At 42.0% G+C, this 27,163-nt stretch overlaps 1 protein-coding gene across 1 annotated transcript in view; it reads left to right on the top strand.

Moving 5' to 3' along the window:
• rbpjb (recombination signal binding protein for immunoglobulin kappa J region b) overlaps positions 1-26,568 on the top strand; it is a 42,599-nt gene extending 16,031 nt beyond the window's left edge. The window contains exons 2-11 of the mRNA XM_054800937.1: positions 15,272-15,310; positions 18,786-18,881; positions 19,974-20,139; positions 20,219-20,393; positions 21,108-21,245; positions 22,220-22,332; positions 22,405-22,545; positions 22,631-22,786; positions 23,732-23,835; positions 23,915-26,568. Coding sequence (XP_054656912.1) covers positions 15,272-15,310; positions 18,786-18,881; positions 19,974-20,139; positions 20,219-20,393; positions 21,108-21,245; positions 22,220-22,332; positions 22,405-22,545; positions 22,631-22,786; positions 23,732-23,835; positions 23,915-24,236 — 1,450 coding nt within the window. The 3' untranslated portion in view covers positions 24,237-26,568. The remainder of the gene's footprint in view (positions 1-15,271; positions 15,311-18,785; positions 18,882-19,973; positions 20,140-20,218; positions 20,394-21,107; positions 21,246-22,219; positions 22,333-22,404; positions 22,546-22,630; positions 22,787-23,731; positions 23,836-23,914) is intronic.
• Positions 26,569-27,163: the final 595 nt, after the last annotated feature.

The raw sequence follows: 27,163 nt of genomic DNA, 5'->3' as shown, positions 1-27,163 counted from the left end.
TATTTTCCACATTGTACTGTATTTGGTACGACTGCACCTCAACAGTTTCAAACCTGTGTGGCTTTGACCAGTAGCTACATGCTGGTAGCATTTTGTTGCTAAAAGCATTTTTGCAAGAGTACACACAATTCTCCTAACCTATTAAGCTTGTGATTTTTGCAAGTCAGCCTGTGGGGACACCACTCCTGCCCAAAGATGACCCCTCTTATCCCCACAAGGAGGAGGGTGATGATAAAGCGAGACGGGCACAACAGGGAGTTCTCAAATGTCAGGAAAATATTCAAGGAAAACAGCAGAAAAGAAAGACGTGTTTGGATTCCAGGAAAGGTGCACTGTTATCGCTGAATGTTTCTCCGCATTGTGTGGTTGTTTAACTAAGGCTGCTGCAGTGTTTTACAGAAGAATCCGCCTGGTGGCATTCCTGTGGCTGTTGACGTCAGGAGGTTTTTGGCTCTCGCTTAGAATCACAATGAAGTAACGGCTGTGGCTGTCATTTTGTCGGACACTCTATTGATTGTGGTTAAAAGAACAATGCACTTTGCTTGTTGGAGGTTGGTAATCTCACACTTGTGGCCTCAGTTTTATGTACACTACTTTTGCAGAAGAATGTACGCAGAGAATCACATCTGCTGCAAATCCTTTATGGGAAATTAGCTATTTTTTTCTTCATTCTCTCTTAAATTGTTATCTCAATAAAATGACTGGCTTGGCTGATGTATACCCCTTCAAGCTCAACTGTTCTGGCTTGACTATGCTCCGTGTATCTTCTTTACACATAGGAAAGATGATTTGTTAAAGAGGAACAATTTGCAAGAACAGCAAACCCCCGCCTAACAGCAGCACTGAAAACAGACCGCAGTGATGAAGTGACACTGTGCGTGGTATAGTGTCTGCCTTTTGCTTTGGTTTGTCGATGATCGTCTTGCAGCATGTGGGCCAAAGGTCACATCTCTCACTGTAATTTTTTTAGTGGTTTTGCTTTATCGGGCGTTGGGGTGTTTCCGAGGTAAGGGCAGGACGTTGCTTGAATATGAGTGAGCTGATGAACATCCACTAAACTCTATAACGGTACAGTGTGTGTACTCAACCAAAATAGACAAGTTCCACAGATGAAAAAGCATGAACTCTTCAATAACAAACAACTTTGCAATGTAAACATTTTCTGGATGTAGCTTTTAAAACTGGCCGGTTTTACTGCCACACGCTCTGCCCTTGCTGCCAACTGTATGTTTCCTAAGACTATAATATAATCCACTCTTGCTGGTGAAATTTGTTGTTAGGCGTACAATATTCAGGGGAAAAAATAACTTGTGTTTTCGTCTGTAATTAGAGCCCTTGGAGCCACTGGACTTGCTGCTTTGCAGATGGAGCTTGTGATGTTTCAGCCGCACAGCTGAGCCACGAGGCCACCACACCGTTCATTATGAGGGAAACGTTCCTGCTTTGTAAACCCAAGGGAACTGACCGCATGTTACCAAGCACCTAACTACTTGGACTGTGGAGTTCTGGTCCATTCATGCTGCGAACACTTAGCATGGTTGTCTATTGGCTCATCCGTGTTGTCATGTTTTAAGTAGCTACTGGGTCAGTGTCCTCTGTTGCATTGTTAAAGAACAGACACAATTAAAAAAAAAATTAGAATAGTGGGATGTGCTAGCAGGAGTCAGCTTTTAGTTACTATTATGTAAGTCCTAATTAGTTCAAATACTGTGTTTGGAGTGGTAATTTCAAGTTTGTGGTTCTGCATTTTGTCAGGCTGGTAAAATACATCCTGCATCCGTTGCAATTTTGAAAAATTGGACCATCAAAAATTTCTGTTCATAGTTGTCAAGAAGAATGACTAGGCTGCAGTCTGCTTTTATTACAATTGGCTTGTGCATTTGAATGTGAAGAGGTTGAGCTAAGAGCCTCAGGCTGTTGGTCTTTACGAGTCCCACTTTTTTCCTTCTGTATAAACAAGGTAGTTAATGTTTAATTGCTAAGAAGACTGTTGGAATATAGTTTCTTCTTATCGTATAGATTTAATCGTGGCAGAACCTTAAATGAATCGAAATGATGACAACAAATCAGTAATTGATTATTGTTTAATGTTATTTAATGTAATAATCAACTTGAAATGCTCTGCTGTCCTTTTTTTTATTTGAAGTTGACATCTCTTGAAAGATGGAACTATACAAGCACAGAGAAGTAGGGGTGTCCCGATACAACTTTTTCAACTGAATATCCTTATTTTACCAGAACATTAACAAAACGTTGGTATCCACAACTCACATTTTGTATTTCAGAATGCATTTCTTTCTAGTGTTCTCACATTATTAACCAAGAAACTAAATGAAAAGTAGGCTGGTGAGCATGGGGGTGTACCAATGGGGGCACCGTGTTGGTGACTTCTGGCTTAAAAGATCCCTAACATGATTCATCAACTTTGCTTAAACATGTTATATATTGTTTGTATATTGTTTGTAATTTATAGTATTTAACTGTATTTATAGTTCATGGCGCCACCCATGACAAACCACCTCTAGCAGTTCTGTTTCAATTCCGGAAGTGACCTCATTGGAGTACTATCACTCAGCTACACAAACATGGCGGTGTACGAGACCGAGGATGTTTACAGTAATTATAGCGAAGATTTGAGCGATGAGTTAATAGTTTTTAAGGAGAAATGAAGTGAGAAACAATTGGAGTGGAAACGGAGAACGTGAAGAACATGGATGAAGATTGGTCGCCTTCAAAACACAGAATAGTAAGTGTAAATTACGCTGGAGTTGCTTATCCTTCAATTATTGTTTTAAATCGGCTTCTTATTGAGCGTAGAGGGATTTTTATAGCCTGTTTGATTGTATATGTGGCCGCATGTCAAGGATACATTTTCGAACAAGGTAGAACATTAAGCAAAGTTGATGAATCATGTCAGGGACGCTTTAGGTCTCTGTAGCATATTTTAGAAGTCGATTGACATTCGCAAGCTCAAGAACCCAACTCAGATCCTCAAAATGGTCTGTGCGCTTGCAGAATCATTTCTTTCAGCCAAAGCACGCGCCAACAGCACAAGAGCGAGAGCTTACAAGCATGTCGCTGTGGTGGATTTTCATTCCCGGTGTGGCGTCCCCCTGGGTTCGCTCTGGTTCCAGCAGTGAGTCATCAGCTCAGAAGAGAGTGAGAAGTGGGGGAGGGGAGCGGGAAAAGTGTGGTTCATTCAGGGTTCAAGGCCTCTTCCTATCATCCCCCTACTCTTCTTTCTTGTTCTTTCTTGACAGTTTCCCCCAAGCACATGACCCATCTAAAACCTTGGTTTAAGGTTGTGGAGCTTGTCTACTCTCACGTTTGTCAGTGTTTTTTTCTCCTCTAGTTTACATGGGTCAATTTAACGTTGTAATTTAGGGGTGTTCCGTTATAAATTTTTCATTTTTGATATGATAGCGATATAAGCACTAATCATACATACTTTTATTACTTATTTTGTAGCGTGGAATGTCATAAAAGGTTTGATCAAGTGATATTACAGTACCAGAGAACAATAGTCAGCAACAGTAGGTATGAGGAAAAACTGACCCTTTTATGCATGGGGGGTATAGTTTTATCTGCATTGTAGTTGTAGCTAGGCATAATATAGCGAGGTTCAAGGTGCTTAATGAAGCGTTTAAACTAGGGATGCTCTGATTGATTGGCCACCGATCAGTATCGTCCATGTTCCCTGAAAAAGTGTTTGATGGGCTTATACCGATCAATGCCTTTCAACGCCAATCACCTCTGGCTAGGACTATTGCAGCCTGCAGCCATCCCTGTGTGCAGTGTCGTGTCTTGCACTTATGTCTCAGGTAGGTTCCCCCTCCGCCTTTTCTTCACACTGCAAAAGCGTGTGGCTCAAAACCAAAAAGAATGCGCACTGTGTAGAACTTGCGTGCCATTTGTGAGAGTGATGTAAAATTTGTATCCTGCAACACATGCCACGAAAAATACCTCACAGGGGTTGCATGTTAAAAAGCTTTAATTTAATACGGCATGTGAAGAACAAGCACTTGAGAATATGGTGAGTTTATGAGTCAGTCCAACGGCAGCTAACGCAGCCAAATTGCTGGACAACACTTGCCCGTATGTGCGTGACAGTCAGAAGGCTACGCAAATAACCCAAAAAATAATTAAATTCATCGGACTAGATGACCAACCTTTCTCAACGGTGGTTGCTTTCTCACTTGGAGAGCAGCTACTTCTACCTGGAAGTCCTGCCAGAGTTCCATCAGACAATGTACTCTTACATTGAAAGTCTCCTTAAAGAAGGCATTTGTGTATCGACGTGCCGATATTGGAGATTTTCGGTGCACTTGACACTTGACCAATATTTCACTCAAAGCAACCACACTGGAACAGGATACATAAAGTTGCTACAGTGTTATCTTGATTGGCCCAGTTCCCCTGGCAATGGTGACAGATTTTCAAGCTAAATGTCCTCCAGGTGCTTTGACTGTCTTCCTCTTAAGCTTGCCTGTGGTGAGATATTCCAACACTGTCTGTCACCTGTCTGCCTGAGACAGCAATAAGTAAAAAAAACGCACATTTCCTGCCCCCCTAAACCGTGCTTGAGCAGTATCATACCTTGGTGACCTTCATTAACAGTGCTCAGTCACATTGCTCTAAAATTGTGCACTTCTGAGTTTTCTATGAGCTGTGGTCTTTTGTCCACATGCAAAACGGCATTTTAGTGCAATTACAGTGGGGAAAATAAGAAGTTGATGAAAGATATTAACAGCCCATAATTTAGATTGTAGTTTTATGGTAACTGAAAGAAACAGAATATTAAAAAAATAACATTAAATTAAGATGTGGACTTGATGCCTAAGAGCTCAATTTTTGTCTTATCTGACCACATCACATTCTCCCAGCCTTGTCTGACTCATTCAGGTGTTGATTGTCAAACTTCAGACAGGCCTGTACATGTACCTTCTTGAGCTGGGGGACTTTGCGGGCACTGCAGGATATCAATCCATTGTACAGCAAAGTGTGTTACCAGTGCTTTTCTTGGTGACTGTGGTCCCAACTCCCTTGACATAATTAACTAGCTCCTCGCTTGTAATTCTGGGCTGGTCCCTCACCTTATTACAATCTCACAATCGTCTTTACCCGACGTGATGAAATCTTTAATGGAGCTCCAGAGCGAGGGCTATTGACTGTTGTATTTCTTCTATTTCCCAGTTATTGCGCCAATACTAAGGCTTGGACTCTCGGGTACCTCTCAATACGATACAATTTGCAATACATTGAACCAGAGATGCCAAACAGCCATAGTGCAAAAACAATAGCACTGTTTTCGTACAACATAACTGCAAACAGTATGTATTAGGTGTCTGACAGTGACACTATTTTAAACCTATTCAGAAAACACAACATTCATGTCTCCCAAGTGGATCAAATCTATGAAGTAGAAGCATAACAAAAATAGAGAGTGACCCGGATAAGGTTAAGAAGCATGAGGACAATGACAATTGCCAATAAACGTACACGAAAGACACGTCTCTTAATTCAACAACACTACATTCAGCATTTGAATAGAAAAATCTAAATTTCTGTTAATAAGCAATTTCCTCAGCGAGCTCGGGGAGGGTGGTGGTGAATGAGGTGGCTGTGCATGTTTGTTGTGCCACCCGTGTGTCATATTTTAGCGAGACACTCCGTACATACCACAAAGTCCTTAGCCAGCTTTGTCTCATCCACACTTTAAAAACCAGAGTAAGCCCACACTTCTGATTTTAGCTATGCTGGTGCATCTTACGTTTAACTTCACGCAAACTTCAATGCTTGAGTCTGCCATGACGCCTCATTGTTTCTTCTTCGCTGACTTTTTTTCTGCCACTCTCGCGAGGAGCACCTACTGAATAGAATTTAAAATGCGGGAGGAGCGATGGAACAAGTTTATAGCGGCTATATTTTAATAGTAATTCAAAAACTATATTCAGCGAGAGAGTATTGCTAATGTAGCATAAGGTTAAATAATAATACATATATAATCCAGTGAATCTTATTACAAAGGAATTAAACGAAATTTGAAGCTCCATCACAAAAATTAATGAACAACTACAAAGCCTGGACTTATTGAAGCGAATGTCCGATTATGTGGAGGAGCTGAAACGGTCACTGGACTTTTAAATGGCACTTGTGGACGTGCTAAAGCAGGAAAACACTACAGTACATTTAGGGGAGAGGTAAACGACTTCAGAAAGCAAACCGCAGAAATCCAAAATACAAATAAATACAGTAAGTAAAAATCACGCAAGACATTTTAGATTTGCATCAGCATGAAGAATAATGACATAATACATGGAGTTTCTGAGGAGGAATGGGAGACTTACCAGCAGACGGAGGAGCTGGTTAAAACATTTCTAACATCCCATCGAAAAATTGACGGGGCAGCAGCGAAGAATATCGGCTGTGGTCGAGTTCATCGTATTGAAAGAAAATTCAAGAGCAAATAAGACATGTTGTCCTAATTGTCCCAGCCCTAATTCATGGTATGCAAATTGGTTATCAGCACAATAAGTTATTGTTGTTATTGTTGTTTTCCTTTGTTAATTAAATAAAATAATAAAAGACTGATTGCTGGTTGGTAGAGGATCAAATATTATTTACAAGACAAACTAATTTATCACCTTTTATTTAATTTTTTTTATAGTCTATCCCTTTTATTCTAAACCGACCATAAAAATTGACCGTTCATATCTTTGAAAGAGGGTAAACTCACAAAATCAGCAGGTGATGAAATACTTATTTTCTCCACTGTAGATGTTATGTCCTGGAAATGCCTGTTTTCTAGCTTGTGATTGGTTGAAATGGTGCTTTGTTTAGGGCCTCTCAACACCACCTGTTTCTTTGGCAATTGTCAGTCTGCAATTGGCTTTCATGTGGACAGTTTTTTTTTAGGTTGCCGGTAGTGTAAACAAACACTTGTTTTTATTGCACAGGAGTGAAAAGTATCTGTTTAATTTTGTGTATTGTCGGTTTGGATTCCGGGCCCATTGGTCAGTTTACTTCACAAAGAAAGTGTGTGTTTTCTTTTTATCCACATCCCACTTCCCGAAATCTTCTTTAGGGTCTAGAGTGAAGTGATTTGGCATCATTATTTGTGGCTTCCGGCCTCTGTGGCGCAGTGTACTGGTAATGTGTCCACTTGGTGCCACGCTGACAGTGTGCCAGACCAAGAGGACTTTTTAAACAGTCTGTCCGGAGACCATATGGAGAGTGTGGTCAAGAGGGAGCGATGGAGGAAGGGAAAATGAGTGTGGGGGGGCGGCCTTTCTTTGGCTTTTCTGCCTCTGTCATTAAGGTCTCCCATGTCAAAGCCAGATGGAGCTGGTGCCTTGTGTGCAAGTGGAAGCGCAGACTGCGACCCACCCAGCTACAGACACACACACACGCATGCAGACACACACACGGAAGAGTCCCTGGCCTTGATTTTACCGCCAAGAAGCGGGGCATCTGAGGCCAGCTTCCAGACCTTTGCCATCTGCATACAGTTAGCTTGTGGGATCATACAGCTCATCAGCAGTCATCCAACGTGGTCATCTGCGCTCGTCTGCTTGTGCAATACTTAACTCCTCATCAAGGATCGTCGCCTGATATCATCATCATCTTTCTCTGCTTGCCGTTGTTATTCATCCATGCTGAAACAACTTTGTGTTAATCTCTTGTGAATCCTCCCTCTCAGGTTTACCCTGTCAAAGTGTCCTCTGTCCACTCATATTCTTCACATTGTTGGCATCCTCATTGCCACCCTCCCACTATGACTGTCAGAAATGCAAGACTTTGGAATATTTTCTGGAGGTGCTCATCCTTCATTGTGCTGGGGCGACTGCTGCTTGTGTAGTGACATGTGGGGGCATCAAAGACCGCCGTGCCAATTGTGGCGCCAACTCGGGCACACTTTGCCATCGTCCTTTTCAACCTCCTGGAATTGTCATGTTTTTTAACAAATTTGTTTGTAGTTTAGTGCCCAAACTTGGCTGCCCCCACTGGGACATTTCCCCTGGCAGTGATTGTGTGTCTGAAAGATATGTTGTAAGGCTGCCGGCCACACACAGCATGGCGCAGCACTGCCCACGAAGTGAGAGTATGGGATTCTTAATTCCTGCTTTGTGTTATGCAACCTCTGTGACATCAGTATGCAGGTATTCATCAGCTGGCTGCCAGCGCTAATGTTGCTAACGGGCTTGACTTTCCAAGTATCACTCAATTGGTTCCAAGTTGCCTTTGCACGCTCACTAGCGTGGTGAGACATGTTATTTTAATTTTCTCCCTTCTGTCTAAAAAAAAACACCTCCCTGTTGTACTCATTGTTGTCATTATTTGCTTAAACAGATTTGACAGTCGGGACTTCTACAATGGGTTCCTAAATTTGGCTTGGGGGCCAGGACAGAAGATGATGGATGGATATATATATATATATATATATATATATATATATATATATATATATACACATATGGATGGATATATACACTCCTGATCAAAATCTTAAGACCAGTTGAAAAATTGTTAGAATTTGCATTTTGTACATGTGGATCTTAATGAGATTTTAAGTAGAGCTACAATATGCATAAACAAGAAGGGGGAGTGAGACAAAAAGCACGATGAAAAAGTAATTTATTGAAAACAACAAACTGGAATAGGCTGTTTATCAGCTGATCAAAAGTTTAAGACCGTAGCTCAAAAAATTAAAAAAAAACCCTCTCCAAATCAGAACAAAAAATGTTCTCAGTAGGACTCAGTAATGAGTAGCTCCACCGTTCTTGTTAATCACTTCAAAAATTGGTTTGGGCATGCTTGATGCGAGTGTTTCCAGGAGGCTAGTGGGAACATTGCTACAAGTGGTGAAGATGGCTTCACGAAGGGCATCAACTTTCTGCAACTGATGGCCATTTTTATAAACTTACCTTGCCATCCATCCCCAAATGTTATCTATGGGATTTAAATGAAGGGAACATGCAGGATGGTCCAAAAGAGTGATGTTATTCTCCCTGAAGAAGTCCTTGGTCAAGCGAACATTGTGAACTACAGCGTTGTCCTGTTGACAGACCCTCGTCTGCCCTCGTTACCACACAGACGAGGGCCCTCAGTCATGAAGGATGCCTGCTGCAACATCTGCACATAAGCAGCTGCCATTTGACGACCCTGCACCACCTGAAGCTTCAGTGTTCCACTTAATGAAAAAGCCCCCCAGATCATGATGGACCCCCTCCACTGTGCCGGTAGAAACCAGTAAGGGCCTTAATGTTGGTGGAAGACAGCCCTGTGCCTTGATGGACAGCCAATTGGATCCTCCGGCTCAGCGCAGGTGTGATTTTTTTTTTTTTTTTGGGCTCTAACACTTGACTTTTTTGTTCCATAATGCTCAGGATCTTTCAAAAATTTTAGAATGGCTGTCTTACTGCACCCAACCTCAGCAGCAATGGACGCTGCGAGGCCTTGCTTATGCAGCTCGACAATCCGACCACGTTCAAAAAGAGAAAGCTTCTTAGCTTTAGCCATCAGGATGACAGTGTGAATGCCTGACAGAAAATGAACATTTTATGCAGATTTTGGCTTTTATACCCTGTGGTCTTAAACTTTTGATCAGGTGATAAACAGCCTATTTCAGTTTAACACTCGTATAACTCAATATAATAGACATGATCAGGAAAAATAAGACATATTAGACATAAATAAAACATAACATAGATTTACACGTTAGCATTGGGGGAGTTCTTTCTTGTTTTTGAACAGTTTATTTAATGAGCTTCTAACAAAAGGTGTTATTTATATAATTTAGATTTGTCACAAACAGGTGACACTTTATGCTTTAGCCCTTGTGTTGTGTTGTCAAAATGAAAATGGACACAACAAAATTAACCAATTTTTTTTCCCAACGAGTCGTTTAGATTAGTCGACTACTAGAAAAAGTTGTTGAAAGATTAGTGGTTATAGTCAGTAGTGTACAGTAGCTAGTAGTATTGCTAGTGATAACCCCAATTCTAGATTTTTACCCAATCTTTAGCTCCATTTTCAGCTAAGGTTGGAGCATATCTACTGTGATTGTGTTCTTGGCCAATGGCCATTGGGAGGGGAGTTGAAGCAGTGAGGTAGCAGCACGTTGATAATGAGGTGTGCCGCCACTACAAGGATCTACTGTCTGCTATGAGCCCTCAGGCCAGGAAACTAAACACCTTCTTACTCATCCTGTGTACTCAGACAGAACCTGCTAAGTCTTTATATTACAATCCGACTTATGGTCCATATCCTATGGCTACAGGTGACTAAAGTAAATTGTGAAAGCATCCAATAGTATCTTAAATCTAGGCAGGTGCCATTGCAAGTTTTGCTTAGTACTAGGAGTGTCACGAAGTATTAACATATCAAATTATTGCGATATTTAACTCTACAATGGATTAACGATAGGTTCTCGCCGTGCATTGATGTTGCATTAGTGTTAAAACATAGCCTCGATAAACTTCTTTCACCGTTTCTCCCCAGTGAGGCGAGTCACTATTTTACACCAGGAGGTGCTGTTCATGAGAGTGGCAGCCAATTGGGCGCAAGTGAAAGAAAAAACAAATGCTACGCTAAGGAGGACTCGGGTGGTAAAGTTCCACTGAAGAAGTGCCAGCATAGTTGAAATCAAAATGTGGATTTAGTGGACGGGTCAAAGCTGGTTACGGACTTATGTAAGAAGTGTCTCCAAAAAAGACGACACACCGGTGACACAACAAACATGCACAACCACCTCGTTCGTCACCACCCTCATGGGGAACACTGTGCCTCGTGAGAGAAATGTTGAGTTTTCATTTCAAATGCTAGATATTGTGTTGTTTAATCAAGAGACGCGTGTTTAGTTTACTTCTTTTATTGTCAACATTGTCCTCAACCGCATCCAGGTCATTTTCTGTCTCTTTATGGTGAGTACGTCACTACTACGATATTACACTTTTTTATATTTTTGCTTCTACTTAATGGATCTACTTAAGAGACATAAGATGTTTGGCTTTCTGAATAAGTTTAAAATAGTGTTACTGTGTGGCAGGCACCTAAAATAAAATCCTTCTCACAGATAGTTTGCATTACAAGTGTTGTTGTTTTTGCACTATTCCTGTTTGTACTCTGGTTAAAAATTCTGCTGCAAAATATAAACTATGTAATTAAGGGGTGCCCTAAGATTCCCAGCCCTACTTAATACATTTACACGCTATAAAAAACAAATTATTGCATGAATTCGGTTGAAATTAGCTTTTTAAAACGTAAACGCTTTAATTAGATGGTGTTCTACCTTTTAAGGATTGGGTTAATAAACCTAGATTATGCGATTGGCAACCAGTTCCCTCTTGCATGTCCTTGCTACCATTGATTGATCATCTGAACCGCCGTTCTGCGCTCGTGCGGTCTCCAAGTCAGGATATAACCCAAAAGCAGATGCCATCCAGTTTACAATAGAGGCAGACCCCACTTTCAACATGTCACCTGCAGGATCTTGTTGTACCCATTTGCCAAGATGCTTGTTTTGATGTGACTTAATAGGTCAACCGGAAAAGCATTACATTTAAGTACTCTGAAAGGAGCATAAAAGACATCTAGCGTGTCAGAGGCACACAGCATATGGCCAACAGTCGATTAGAAATAGTGCTTATAAATATGGACTTCACATACAGGTGTGACAATGGAAAGAGATCGATTTATTTGTTGAATTCGACTAATTTAGTGCATGTAAACGTACTGATTGTCATTGTGGGTCTCATCTAATATCTGTTTTCACTGCCCCCATTCAGCCCTTTTCTGATTGTTTGCTGTCTGTCAGGCACAATGTGCTGGATGTGCACGCTGCCTTCCGGTTTAGCCAAGAGGTCATACCATAACCTTTGACTTTGAGTGCATGAATGATAATGTCTGGGTGTCGTGTTTTGGCTCTCTGGAACAGAGGGTGGGGGACAGCGGCCCCACCAAAGACAGATACGTGTATCCATATTGACATAACACAAACCTTTATTTTTTGGAATGTCTCAGCATTAGGGATTTACTGTACTGTATTTACTGTAAGTACAACGGTCCTGATCCCATATTGAGTACACTGTATCAAAAGCACTTGTGTATATATATATATATATATATATATATATAAACGATTATATACAGTAATAATATAAACTGAATTTCTCATGTGTATTTAATAGGGTTGCTCTGATGAGGGTTTTATGCTGCCGATTCCAATACCGATTATCCATGAGTGAGATTGGCCGATACCGATCACATGGATTAACTGTCCATTTTTCAATTTATTTATGATTAGTGCTCTTGGCCAGGTGCACCATTAGACAATTCCAAGGACCCCTGGCAAATAGGTCATTATTAAAAAATAAACTTTTGTGGATTTTTTGTTTTCTTTTTTGTTTCCTTTGAAGTACTACAAAGTACTATTTGACGCAAACCTAAATTTAATTTGATGCATGTTTTGGAGTAATATGAATACATGGGAAATAATTATTTTTTAGCTCAAGATAGCAAAATTAACAGAATAAAATAATACAAATAAATAACTTTATTAAATAGAAATCTGTCCTGCTCAACTTAAAACAGAATCAATTCAATGTCCAGGTTGCAGGGGTCTCCAGTTTTCATCACTGTTGGAGCTGTCAACTATTTGTGTTTTATTTATGATCGGCAACATTTAAATTGTTCACTACTTTAATAAGAATCATGCTTGCAGACATCATTATATTATGAATAAGCCCAAAAAACAAGGCCGCCCTTATTCACAATGCATGCAAGTTGGTGTTTAAAAATGACAGACTGTCAGCATTATTGCTTTGCCTGTGTTCTGATTTTGAGAAATTAACTGCTTATTTGTCATCAGACAGTGTATTCTCAAGTAACCAGGAAGCCCTCAGGCTCTGCTCATTGGACCATTTTAGTTATTTTTAGGCTACACTGATGTATACATGTGATACTTCAGTGTGTGTGACCTCAGCTTTTATGATAGGTTTTATTTTGCAGCAAGAGAAGGATTAGTAACAACATAACTTGCCTGCTTGCATTGGTACCAAAACGCCACAGATCTTTTCAGCCATCTAAAAGTTATGTGACATCAGTTGACCCCCGGCTTGAATTAAACTTAACAACCCAATCACATGGGTCTTTGAATGCGAGCTACAGTATATGCTGTAGAATATGTATGGAGGTCAGATCAGGCTAAGGTTCACACCTAGAAAAGCTGCAGAGGCAACTCTGTTTTGCCTTTGCAGGTCGACCCGTTGTGGTTTCCTGTATTGACTGAGTGCATGCGTGAGATGATAGTCGATACGAAATGTGGTTTTTACCTCTCAATGAGCAAACCTGCGGCTGTATCACTTAAAACACATTTGATCGCCATTTAAACTGCATGCACGCATTATAGGAAGTCCTTTAGGATGTGAAACAAGGTTTCTTGCTTCTTCGCTCCCTGGAATCTCTCATTCCACTTTCCCCACAGTATCCCATTCCTCCCTCCTTCCAGAATGCATTAGCTAGCTGAAGCATCTGTCTTTCACTGTGGGAACCGTATTGATCGCCCTTCTTTTTACAGTGATTCCACGTCCTGGCCCTCACAGCCCATCATCTTTCCTAGGATTTTTCTTCTGATCTCACAAAATCCCTTCCCAGTGGGGGGCACACTCTTTGCTTGTTGATGGTTTGTACTTGCTCTCCAACATTTGAGTACAAATAATTGCTGAATTTGTGTTAAGGAACAGAAGTGTTTCTTAGCACCGTGCTTTGACTGTAGCAGAATGGGAATTGGCACCACTAGGTTGGCATGGATGGATGCACAGCAATGTTTCCCCCTAACATTATTTTTAGGCATGGTCCGGTGTGAGATTCTGACGGTATGATAACCTTGGGCAAAAATATTACAGCTCTAAAATGTGTTTGCTACTTAAGTAAAGAGTTTGGCTTCTCAAAACAATATGCGTTTAAAAGAGTAATACATTTGCATCAGAAAAATGCCTCTTTGACAAAAATGATAGAATGCTAACGATAGCATGCTAGCATTTTTAGCCATTTTTATAGGTACACACAGATATGAGCACATCACACTATCATACTAGGTGTTAGCAAAGCTAACATGCTAATGTTTGCATACTAACACGTAGCATGATAATGCTAAGTGTTCATATGTGTCTCCCTATGAAAATGGCTAACAATGCTACAATGCTAATATTAACATGTTAGTATGCTAACATTAGCATGTTAGCATTGCTAACACCTAACATGATAATGCTATGTGTGTATACCTATAAAAATGCTAATATGCCAATGTTCACATGGTAACATGCTAACATTAGCATGCTAACACCTAGCATGACAGTGCTTATATAAGTGTGATTAGCTTCACCTTTTCCCAGTTGGGTGGAAAATGAGTGCTTCCAGACGCTCACTTTAAATCTAGCGGGTGCGTGTGGGAGTTTACGCTCAGCCATTCTGGTAGCGTCTTACACTTAGGTGCACCACCATAAACTGTCCATGTGGCACTTTCGCTTTCTGTCTTTTTTTGTTCCGTTTTTCATGTTCTGTCAGCATTGATTGTTGACATTTATGAATTGATAAATAATTGCCAATGTCCGCATCGCAATGCATCTAAGAATCAATTATTTCCCCCACGACGCTGCTTAGTAGTCGCTTTCATAAGAGCAGATCCTTTGACATGTTGAAAGATACTGTAGCGACCCTGCAGTTTTGTGTTTTTTCAAGAGTTTTGTGATTGTAAACTGTTTCTCTGTGACTGTATGTGACTGTGACACGAGTCCTGACTGTGTGTAGGTGTGGGAGGACAATTCCATGCAAAGATGAGTTGAATTTTCTGATGTTGTTTTGGTGGTTCGACCGACGTTACCCTCTTTTGTTTTTGCAATCAAGAGATTGTTGATCGACCACCTCCTCATTACCCTTCAACATCTTTAACTTCAACATACTTTTGAATGCAATCTTTATCCTTGATGATAGTTACGACAGTCCAGTGTTCCAAAATGAAGTTTTTAATGAATTTACTGTATGGGAGCATGTAACCATAAAATGCTGAAACTCTGAATGCCGTAAACCGTTGACCACCAGTATTGTCATTTAGGAGGTTTCTAATTCTTGTGCAGTACTAATTGTATTGGGCCCAACTCCTGATTGATTAATGGTGGCAAAGTCGTAATCTAATGTAAAAGCAGCTTTGCAATGTGTTGTTTACTTGTACAGCCAGCTCGCTCATAGTTTTTATTTTCTCTTCACACTTCAGGAAGTTTGGGGAGCGCCCTCAGCCACAGCGCCTAACCAGGTGAGCACGCACGCACGCACGCACACACACACACACACACAAACACACACACTCACACTCACACTTGCTCCTGCCACCAACATGTTGTGTAAATGCATTCCGTGTGTAGGAATTTACCCTTTCAGATTTTGGACAGCTTTGCAAAAAGTCATTCTTAATCCATATGCATATTGTTAAACACCATTGTATATTTTATAGCGCTGCATTTTAGTGGCAGGATTTGAGTTTTGGACTCAAACCAGTGGTTTTCATGCAGCCTCTATAGTCAGTGTGTGACTGTAATGCCTGCAATGCCTGAGTGTGTGTGCGTGTGCGCGTGTGTGCTTGCAGGCTCATTGGCAGTGCAAATGTGTCATGCATTGTATTTCCAGTCGAGTAGCCGTCCTGACAGGGTTTTCCCTAAAAAGCCCCCGCAGGACAGTCCTTTAGCTGCCTGCGTTGCCGCCTGACTGAAAATGATAGTGCTGTAAGGTGTGAGAAAGTGGGTCAAGTGCACAGACATGAATCCATCAACTGAGACTTGCGGATAAAAAGTATGCTTGTGTAGGTTTTGCACGCATCCAAGCTTGCAAACTACTTTTTACTTTCAGTCCGAGTGCAGCCACCTCAGATACAATCTTGCTTGTATGTACCTTAATTTATATCAGCGTGTGTCTGTGGCGCTCAACCTCTGCGCCATTTTACTGCTTAGTTGCTATAAAGTTTAGTCTGCCATATTTAAAATCACTGTAAATCTCTCTTTCCCCACTAGAATTTGATTAGAATGCTGCGGTATGAACAACATTTGGCAGCTTGTAAAAGATGACGAAGTCTCCACCGGGCCCACTCAGTTCATCTGATGACAGCATATTCGGTTTCATTTGATTGTTGCCGCATGTGAGGCTTTACATCCATTGAAATATTTTACTGGGTGCACTGAGGTGGATGTCAGCACTAAAAATGGCATCAGGGACGACAGTAATATATAAAAACCTGCTGTGAGTGAAAGCGTAATTGTGTAATAGAGAGGCCACTGTTGTTATTCGGAGGGGGGGTACCAGCCATACTGGTGTGGAATGACTGCCCGTGGCTGGTACTTACTTAATATTGAATTATGTCTGTGGAATGAAGCTGGCCCAGATTCTTGTGGTAGTGCTTGCTCATTACCAGGATAAATGATGGAGTATCACTTTACTGTACATGCAGGATTTGCAGTGAAGCTTTCAAAATGTTGGTTTGTGCAACAATCGAATAAGCTATTGACGGAGGAAGAGTTTGCTGACGCTGTTCAGTGACTCCCCCTACAGTTGGCAATTACTACTACAGTGAAACCTGTTGAAGTCGTCGTCCCTCAGACTGGCTAGCTCAGGTCGACATAAGTCGTCGTCGCCAAACCAAAACTAACCATTGCTCGAACATTTACTTGTAACTTTGTTCAGAGACATAAGTAGAATTGGCGTTAATCAAGGATTTTTTGTTTGTTGATATATTTTTACTCGATTTGTGCATATGTGATATATGATATTTCATACTCTTATCTAACAGAGGTGCTCCTATTTTGTTGTGTGTCTTGACTGCAATGACAATAAAGCTTTGGTACATTTTTCTTCCGGTGGCTAACAATTAAAAAATAAATAAATAAATGGGTGCATTTTTTTAGTAGCTGCAGTAGAATCCATGTCAAAATAATAATTTTAATAGAAATGATCCCTTTGGGTCTCAAATTTTATGCCAACAAAAGCTGCCAACTATGTACATGTACTGTATGTTGATATCAACTTAAATGCGTACTTTTTTAGTAATAAGAGCACAGTGGGCCGGGACTTGGTCGACAATACCTGTAGATGGGATGTAGACATAAACAGGACCAGCGTAACCAGGTTGGACAATGTGCTGTTGTAATACGACACTACTGCTAAGGATTTGTCCAAGCTGTCCACTCGATGCTAGTGCTAACATAGCACAATGAAAAACGAGCATAAAACTCTTCAATTTAGCAAATCAGCAAATAAATACTGTACCTTTTTTAAAAAAAGAGGTGAAATTAGCAATTACATCTTGTTCCTTTAAAGGCAAGATTTATGATATTGCGACCGAATGAGTGGCTATGAAAGAGTACAGTAATGCTTACACAAAATACACTGCTCAAAAAAATGAATGAACACTTAAACAACACAATGTAACTGCAAGTCAATCACACTTCTGTGAAATCAAACTGTCCACTTAGGGAGCAACACAGCTTGACAGTCAATTTCACATGTTGTTGTGCCAATGGAATAGACAACAGGTGGACAGCAAGACACCCCCAATAAATAAATAAATACAAATAATAAATGAATACATGACTTGGGATTCTGTTGTCAGCACATTCAACAATGTAAAGAAGAAAGTATTTAAGAAGAATATTTCATTCATTCAGATATAGGATGTGTTATTTTGGTGTTCCCTTTTATGTTTTTTGAGCCGTATATACAAGGAAAAAAAAGCTTTTTGAAGAGCTTCAATGTTGGCTGGGATCACTTGAGTGGCCGCAAATATTTGGAATTCTTTGGTTGTATTGCTGTCATTTTGTTTAAACTTGGGCAACGAGCCCGAATGAATCAACAGGGTGGCATGAGTGAGCCTCGGCTGTCACTTTGAACAAGAACATCATAACAGCTCATTTCCACATCCAGTTTGAGCTAGATAAACTAAAGTCTGCATCAGCCTTTTTCCTCTTCAGCCCACCGTCCTCCCTCTCCCCCACTCTTTCTCTCTCTCTCTCTCTCTCTCTGAGGGGCCTCTTGCTTACCATAACAAAGGCCTGGTCTAACCCGAGCGTGCGGCTCCGTGTTGCGAGGCAGATGAGACGCGCTAGCGTGTCAGGTGTCACTGACATACGAATGTGCATGAGTGAAGGGCGCGCTGGTGTCTGACAGTGCACCGAAAAACATTCTTTCACCTTCTCTGAGCACCTTCAGCTTAGCACGAGTGGTGAGAGCAACGACTTTGCTGCCCCTTTCCCCTCTTTTGACCCCCCAGGAGATAGACAACAGGCTCTCCATGTCTCCTCCCAAAACCCGTCCTCTCTCTTAACTGCTTAATTCGTCCACTACCACCCCACTCCCTGAGCCGGTCATTAACGGTCCAGCCCTCCCCGCCCCCTCCATCATCGACGGGACCCAGCTGGAGGGAGCAAGCATATTTTTTTGGGGGGGGGGGGGGGGGGGGGGGGGGGGGATGGGGTCATTGCGAGTGTACAGTATGCACATGTTCTGTGTATTGTCATTCTTTACACCTAATGCCTGTCTGTGTCTACACCGATATAGTGACCCCCACGCCCCAACAATCCCCCAAAACAACCAAACCGAGAGGCTCCTTATGCGCCAACATGGAGATTATAGATTATAACTGGCCTGTTGATGAACCTTCCCCTCCGCCCCACACACAAGCGCACACACACACACCACCACCACCACTCCACCCCACCCCTCTCACCACTGTTTTGCTGTTCCAGAGAAGCCATGAGGAACTACCTGAAGGAGCGAGGGGACCAAACTGTCATGATCCTGCATGCAAAAGTTGCACAGAAATCCTATGGCAATGAGAAAAGGTAAGTGGCCTCAACCAGTTGCCTTCTCCAATGAAATAACAATAAAATAAAAATAATATGATGTCAAATTTGAGCTCCATGTCTCATACAGTCTAAAGTGTCTTATGTTGTTCTTGTGTTCAAATGTGAAAGAATGCAAAGTAGGAGACGTGATGAGTCTTGAAATGAACATCATCACACAGATTATGAAATCCAGTGGTTTTCTTTGCATTACTGTTTCATCAAACCTGGTGATAGTGTGCCCTCTGCTGGTGAATACTGTAAGCGCCTGTTGGTGGACCGCTTGATTCAGCTCGTTTTTATTGGCCCTCGGCATATTGTAAAAATAAAACAAATTTGTTATTAATAAGATGTATGATTAGATATTGCATCTGTACATCTGCTGCTTTAACAAGTGAATTTCCCCGCTGTGGGGTAAATAAAGTACAAATACAAATACACAAATTTGCTTTGCAACTTTGTTCAGTTACACTATTCACAAAATCTGCACATTCACAAAAACGTCAGCAGGTCGCAACAGAGATATGGAGCAACTGGAAGACCTTACATTATGCCTTTCTGTGAAAATGTAAACAAACTTTACCTGTTGTGAATTTTGACGTTTAGCTCCTTGTTACAAAATAGCAAGTTTGGCAAAAAGTAGTGAATCATTGAACAGTTGGCTATTATGTGCATTCAAAAGTTCAAAATTAAAGTTCACCTCTAAGTGTTATAGTGCAAGTGAACATTTTTTTGTGAGTAATGTATATTGTCCGCATTGGATTGGTTTCAGCATCTTTGATGTACAGCATGTATGAAAGTGGCTCCCGCATCCGTCAATTTTTTTGTATGCAGCCCTCGCTGGAAAAAGTTTGGTCACTCCTGCAGTAGATAGTCGTTGCTTAATTTATTGGTATTTATGTTTCTGATGTTCTTATTCTTTTTCTTGTGTTTTCTTTCTTTTCTTGGCAGAATGAACAGAATAAGAATTTCATTGCATAGTATAACTGCTTGTTTTACTATGCATGACATTAAAACTCTTGAATCTTGAAAGATAGTAACAGAAGTGACTAGGGGCTTAAAAGTGACAAGTTTATGGATGTTTGTGTTCAGGTTTTTCTGCCCTCCCCCTTGTGTGTACCTGATGGGCAGTGGCTGGAAGAAAAAGAAAGACCAGATGGAGCGTGACGGCTGTTCCGAACAAGAGTCGCAGCCTTGCGCCTTCATCGGCATTGGCAACAGCGACCAGGAAATGCAGCAGCTTAATTTAGAGGGAAAGGTACAATATCCTCACGCCGTGATTGATTTGATTGATCATTTGTGAGGGCACCAAACTGATGTGAACATCCTCTTCCCAGAACTATTGCACAGCCAAAACCTTGTATATATCTGACTCCGACAAGAGAAAGCACTTCATGTTGTCTGTCAAGATGTTCTACGGCAACAGCGCCGACATCGGTGTCTTCCTCAGCAAGAGGATCAAGGTCATCTCCAAACCCTCCAAAAAGAAACAGTCCCTTAAAAACGCTGACTGTAAGTTTGACTTTCTGGATCTTGTTGTTGTTGTGTTCATCAACTAGAGGCCAATACAGCCTCCCTGGTCCCTGATAATCTAGGTCAGGGGTTCTCAAATGGTCTCAACCTGAAACTCACATTTTCAAATAGTCATTAAAGTGTTCATGACACCAAAAAGGTTTGAAAAAACAATAACAAAATGGAAGTATTCACACAATAAAACATTTTTGTCATACTGCTGTCACAGATAAATAAACAGCTCTGACACTGCATGAGTCCAACTGTGTTGGTAAGGTGTCTCTATTAAGAAACGTACATGCCCTCAACTCCCACCTGGAAGTCAGTGTCCCCCAGCACCGTCGCCTCTCTGACGTTATCACCTGTTGACTCTGTAGTTCTTTGTGTAGTTCTTTGATAACTAACACAATTACACCACAAGTCTCTGCTTTTTACTGAGTACGGCTGCAAAATAACCCACCATGGGGCCAAAGAAAGTTGCAATTGTCAGCACCTTGATGAAGAAGGTGAGAAACACAAGCACTTATGCATTCAAAATGTAAAGTGTAAGTATAGGTGCGCGAATTTAGCCACGTTCCTATTTAAGAACACCTGAAATGTGCACATTACAAGCTATTTTCGCTACACTTACCACACTGTTAACACAGCTGCTCTGTGAGCAGAGGGGGGGAGGGGTTCATGGTATAACTAAAATGTGTCACTTTTCCTCTACAGTGTGCATCGCGTCAGGCACCAAGGTGGCGCTGTTCAACCGGCTGCGGTCTCAAACGGTCAGCACGCGCTATCTCCACGTGGAGGGTGGCAATTTCCATGCCAGCTCCCAGCAGTGGGGGGCCTTCTACATCCATCTGTGTAAGTTGGTCAGGTGTTTGTTTTGTTGGTCTGTCGGTGAGATGTTGTTTATACATGTAGTACAGCTAAATAGAGCGTCCTCACCCATCTTATTATTGATTGATTATTATTGAGTGATTAGTAGGGTTGGGCATCGTTGGAATTTGAGCGATTTTAGATTCAAAATTCTCGTTTCGATTCAGGTTCTAATTGATTCTCGATTCAGATTCTTTTCAAAAACAAAAACAATTCCACGTATCCTGTTGTTTATGTGTTCGAGAGTGACTTATGATGTGGAATAGACAAAGTGGAACTTAAGCATGTGACTGAGTTCCTACTAACCTCTGTGCAGAATATCAAACAAGTGCGGTGAATGGAGTAACACTTGGCGGGATCTGGTCAAATTCCTGGCTAAAGCTAGCGTTAACGTCAGGTCGTTTGTTTGTAAAAATGCACACAGTCTTAAGTTAGCTAGATATTTGAGTTGGCCGCTGTATATACTGTATACTACAATGCTTCAATGTTGGCATAAGAACAACGTAATTTATTGTTTTTCTAACCTAACTGTTTAGATGAAGTCTGGCGTAGTGCTTGAAAAACATAGTACTCTGTACACCGTGAATTCAGAGTTGTTTGATTATGTTAGCGGTGCACCCTCCTTTGCATAATATGATGGCGTTGCAAATGTTGCACTTTGCTGACCGTTCATTTTTCCTGCAGAATTTCAGCCAAACTTTTGAGTGCCGTCGCACACTCTCCATGGTTGAAATTGATCAACACAAAAGCTTGGTGCCGCTTCTTCTTCTTTGGTGTTATGTGGCCATTTTTTCCGGTCGGCGGGCTGCTCGGACATTGAAAGTAGGAATCGAAATTTTAAAAAATGAACGATCCCGGGAGAATCGGAATGTTAGTCCCGCTTCCCAATCGATGGTCGAAGCCCAACCCTAGTGATTAGTGGCTTTGAGTCATTGTGTGAACATTGTGATACGTTGCAGTGGATGATGAAGAGTCTGAAGGAGAGGAGTTCACTGTGAGAGATGGTTACATTCACTATGGACAGACGGTCAAGCTGGTTTGTTCAGTCACCGGCATGGCACTACCCAGACTGGTAAGAAAGAAAGCCCCACCCGTTCTCGTTTCCTTTCAGACAGGTTAAATGGCTTGTCTTCGCCCCCATCAGATCATCCGTAAGGTGGACAAGCAGACGGCGTTGCTTGACGCGGACGACCCAGTCTCCCAGCTCCACAAGTGTGCCTTCTACTTGAAGGACACAGAGCGCATGTACCTGTGCCTTTCACAAGAGAGGATCATTCAGTTTCAAGTCAGTGTCATACACACCCTCAACACCAATGTCCTCTTTTCAAGTCCCTATCAGTCATGTTCTCCTACTTCCTGTCTGCTTCCAGGCCACTCCATGTCCAAAAGAACCAAACAAGGAGATGATCAATGATGGCGCCTCCTGGACAATCATCAGCACCGACAAGGCCGAGTACACCTTCTACGAGGGCATGGGCCCTGTCCAATCGCCTGTCACCCCTGTGCCTGTGGTTGAAAGCTTACAGGTTAACCCCCTCTGTTTTTTGGCTTCTGTTGGGTTTGTGAAAGCTGACAAACATCACATTGAACACTTTTCTGACGAGATCACATTTAAACAAAGCAACAAAAGCTGTCATCATTATGCTGCTTTTATTGGTGTGGTGTCTGTGGGGGTTGTGATGATGGGCTGTACTAAACGTGCAGTACATAGCTTTGCAGCAATGGGCTGACTGGTCAGGGAGGGAAAATGAATACAAACACACATACTCATCAGCAGCTTCGCCAACTATAAAGGGATCCCTCCTCTACAGTTACAATTGGGGTGCACACATGCACGTTCACAGTGTGTTTGTTTGTGTATGTGTGTGTGTTTTAAAAGAGGGGGTGTCTTGCTTCATTGGTTCCAGACCTAACCAGGGGAAGTGAATTTCCGCGAAGTAGGATTCAATATTGATAGATGGAATATTTTTGTGGTTAGAGCATAGAAAACCTGTGTATGACTTTCTAAATGCAATTTTTTTGCATGTAGACATGAAATAACACCTCTTTAGTCACCTTTACACTCCTATTATTTTTGTTTACACCACATTGCTAATGCGCAGGCTACAGGATCAATGCAGGAACGCAAGAGATGGCCACGGCTGCATAGAATGCGAGCAAGCTAACTAGTTAGCCTCCAATTTATTTATTCTAAACTTAAGTATGGGAACCACTGAAAATGGCGTTTAAATGATTTCAGAGTATGCCTACACATGCTTGCTGCACTTTTATTTGTTGAATTTTGTTGTTGTAACATTTTTTAAAAATTACAAATTTGACTGTTTTTTAAGCTGTGTAATGTTTGGTGGCTGTGTAATGTATTTTTTCCTGAAAGAGGAGACAAAATGGCTCTTTTGATGCTGAAGGTTGCCGACCCCTGTGGTAGGAGAAACACTGAGAATGTCTTGGATGCTGTGTGTGCTTGCGTGCAGCTGAACGGCGGTGGGGACGTCGCCATGCTGGAGCTGACAGGACAGAACTTCACTCCAAATCTACGGGTCTGGTTCGGAGACGTCGAAGCAGAGACCATGTACAGGTGTGCTTTACCGCCATCTCAAGACCATGTGATTGTTTTCCATGAAAGAGGCCGCCCTGACTGTTGTGCGTGTCCTCAGGTGTGCAGAGAGCATGCTATGCGTGGTGCCCGACATCTCGGCCTTCTGTGAGGGCTGGCGCTGGGTGCGGCAGCCCGTCCAGGTGCCCGTCACGCTGGTGAGGAACGACGGCATCATCTACTCCACCACGCTGACCTTCACCTACACGCCGGAGCCCGGGCCAAGGCCACACTGCAGCGCGGCCGGCGCCATCCTGCGGGCCGGCAGTTCCAGCCTGCTGAGGGACGGTGGCAGCCAGGAGGGTGCCGCCGTCTACGCCCCTAGTGCCGCCACCGCCGCGGGAGTCACGTCCTCGTCCGCCGCCGCAACCGTGGTCTCTTAACACTTGATCCCGTCTGCCTTGAGAGCAACTATACCGGAGGGTGTGGAATGACTTTGGGGAAGAATCAAACTGCTGCGTATCAATTTTGGAGAGAAAAATGAGCGGGATAAAGGAAGAAACGTGGGTGGGGTCTGAAGGAGGAGTGACATCACAAAGCTTGACGGGACGAAGCAGGACAAGCTCCCTCCTCCCCTGCGGTCACTTTGGGGACCTGCCAGGATCCTTTCCTGGTGCTTTGGAATGTTCCTGCAGAGCACCAGCATCTTTCCACAGTTGCCACAATGGATCCACCACAACAATACATCCAGCGCACCTCCCGCCCCAAAAAACTAACGAGAGTGCTGAAGTGGAGTGAATATTTTTGCACTGCCCTCCTTCCATGCTTCCATGCTTCCCGGTGATGGATGTATTGTTGTATGAGGACGCAGAGGGACACAAAAAAGTGGCGGTGACGTCGTTTTTATGGACCAAGGATCTTGTATAAGCTTTAGTAAAGGTACATTTTTCTCCATACCTTTTTTTGTATTAAACATATAGTACACTTTTGTTACCAAATAGTTTGTATTCCTCCTCTGATCTTGGGCTTTTTTCCCCCCTAAAAGTCAGCGAAGGTTTTCATTGTGTGTAGTCGTGGGGGGGGACCTCAGAGGGCCTATTTTTTATTATCATTGGTTTTTATGAAGTCTTTAAAAGAAAGAAAAGCTTTAAGCAACGCCTCTGCCTTGCCTTTGCCAATATGTGCGCCACGTCTCCGTCGGAATTGTCCACGTCACGGAGCGTCCAAGCGGTCTTGTTGTTGGACGGCCTTAGCCTCACGTCATATCACGCGTGTTTGTGTCTTCCAGCGGCGTCATTAGCGAGTCAATGTGGCCTTACTGACAACTTCAGTTACACACAAAAAACACGAGAACTGTCGTTCTGAGCAAGAGCATCTGCTCGCCTTCCTTCGATTTCCACTGCTGGTACTTCTCACGAGCGCCTTCCTTTTTCTAACGCGACCAACAAAACACGGGTCCGTGCCGATGGAGTGCAGAAAGGCCTTCTTCTTTTGTGTATTATTGAACATTTACGAACAGCAATATTGTACAGCTCATTAATTTGTCCACCTGAGCACTACGAGTTCACCAGCCAGTGTGTGCGTGTGCGTGTGTGTGTGCGCGTGTGTCATTATGTAATGGATTATTGAGTTAGACTCACTCCATTAGCATCCAAATACTCCAAAAGGCTGAGGAAGAAAATAAACTTGACAATTAAAGGCAATACTAAACAGCTTACAGTCCAACTGTAACTTGAATGTGTTAACTTTGTCTTTTCTCACAACAACAACACACACAAAAAAGGATTTGCTCAATCCCCTTCAGTGGAAAAAATAACACGATTTAAGTTGATATGTTTTATATTGTAATATTTTAAATTATTGGTACAAAGTTTCCCCTTGTCTGATGTCAAAAAAGTGCATTATTGCCTGCGCTGCCTCGGTCGGCCTGGGTTTTGTTTTATTTAGATTTTTAGAACAAAAAAAGGCCACTTCCTGTCTGGCGTAGCGACAACAAATCTTTACGAACCCTTTACTGGCCAGGTCAGAGGTTGTGCAATCTTGAAACTGTAGATTTTATTTAACAGCAAGTCTTGTCTATGTTTTCTAACTCTAGACACTGTGTTTGTTGCTAGGATCGCCCGCCTTCTCTGGGATATTTTTGGGTTGTTTACATGTTGACCCCTCCCTTAGTATCATCTTCATCATCACAGAGTTCAAGGGCACACTTTGACCTTGACAACCTGAGCTGGTTTACACTTCTTTAAAGGGACGTGAGCGTCACGGGGTGTCGGAAATGTTACACGCCATATCTGGAGTTGTTTTGGAAAATGTTTTTTCTTTGTACTCTTCTGGAAGCAGCTGTCATGATTTTGTTAAAGGAGCTCTGAACAATGTTTGTGTCCTGGAGAAATGCCAAATGTCTGATCATATACAGTAGGTGTCATGCACTGCACAGCGAGAGGCAGCTTTAAACCTTTTTTCTCCCTCTGTCGCTCTCAGCCTTACTTCTTCAGACTATTTGGGCTGTTTGCACTATAGAGCGCTAACACACTGTCACTGTATGTGTGTGTTCTTCTCGTACTGGTTATCGTGGTAGTTGTAGTACTATACTCCTTGCGCAAATGCTAGTTTGTAACATTTAGCAATAACGTCACAACAAGGGGACTCTTGTTTTTTAATAGCATAGTTTTTGTACATATTTCAGCTCCGGTTCATGCTCCAGTCTGTCATTAAAACACAAAAAATGTCATAAAAAGAGAATTAAAATGTGTTATAAAGTCTCACTTTGTATGTATTTATATATATATATTTATGTTTTGCAATGAGAGTTGCGCGCGTGTGTGTGTGTGTGTGTGTGTGTGTGTGTGTGTGTGTGTGTGTGTGTGTGGCGAGGGGCTGAGAGGCACAGGAGACTTGTTCAAGGTTGGTAGGTCTGTTAGGGGCCAAACATTTTCAGGTCAAAATGGCAAGGTATTTAATATTTTATCGTTTCAGCCTGGGTGCCCTGAAACAGTATTTTTTTTCAACTACTTCCAAAGTGCCGTCACGTGACCAGAATTGACAGCTGCTGACAAGCCACCATAATATCAGAATATTTCGATTGGCATGACTCACTCCAGTTGACATTGTTCTGATATTTTGTGTTTTATACTGTAGTCCAAAATGACTAGGAGTAGTAATTTTGTTTAGGCATCAGTCTAAACAAGCTGGACAAGCAAAAGATGACTGACTTGATGCGCATGTGTTCTTTCTTCTATGGTTTTGGTGTCGCATGGTCAGCGTGTCTGTTTATAGCACCACAGGTAGGTGTGCCTTATGTATTACTTCATTTTCACCCAGTCAAACGTGCCCGTCTGGATGCAACTATATACTAATCTGATACTGTGGG

This window comes from Dunckerocampus dactyliophorus, chromosome 15 (genome assembly GCF_027744805.1).
Source record: "Dunckerocampus dactyliophorus isolate RoL2022-P2 chromosome 15, RoL_Ddac_1.1, whole genome shotgun sequence".
NCBI lineage: Eukaryota > Metazoa > Chordata > Actinopteri > Syngnathiformes > Syngnathidae > Dunckerocampus > Dunckerocampus dactyliophorus.
The sequence above is the reverse complement of the archived record's forward strand: the minus strand, read 5'-3'. Positions and strand labels throughout refer to the sequence as shown.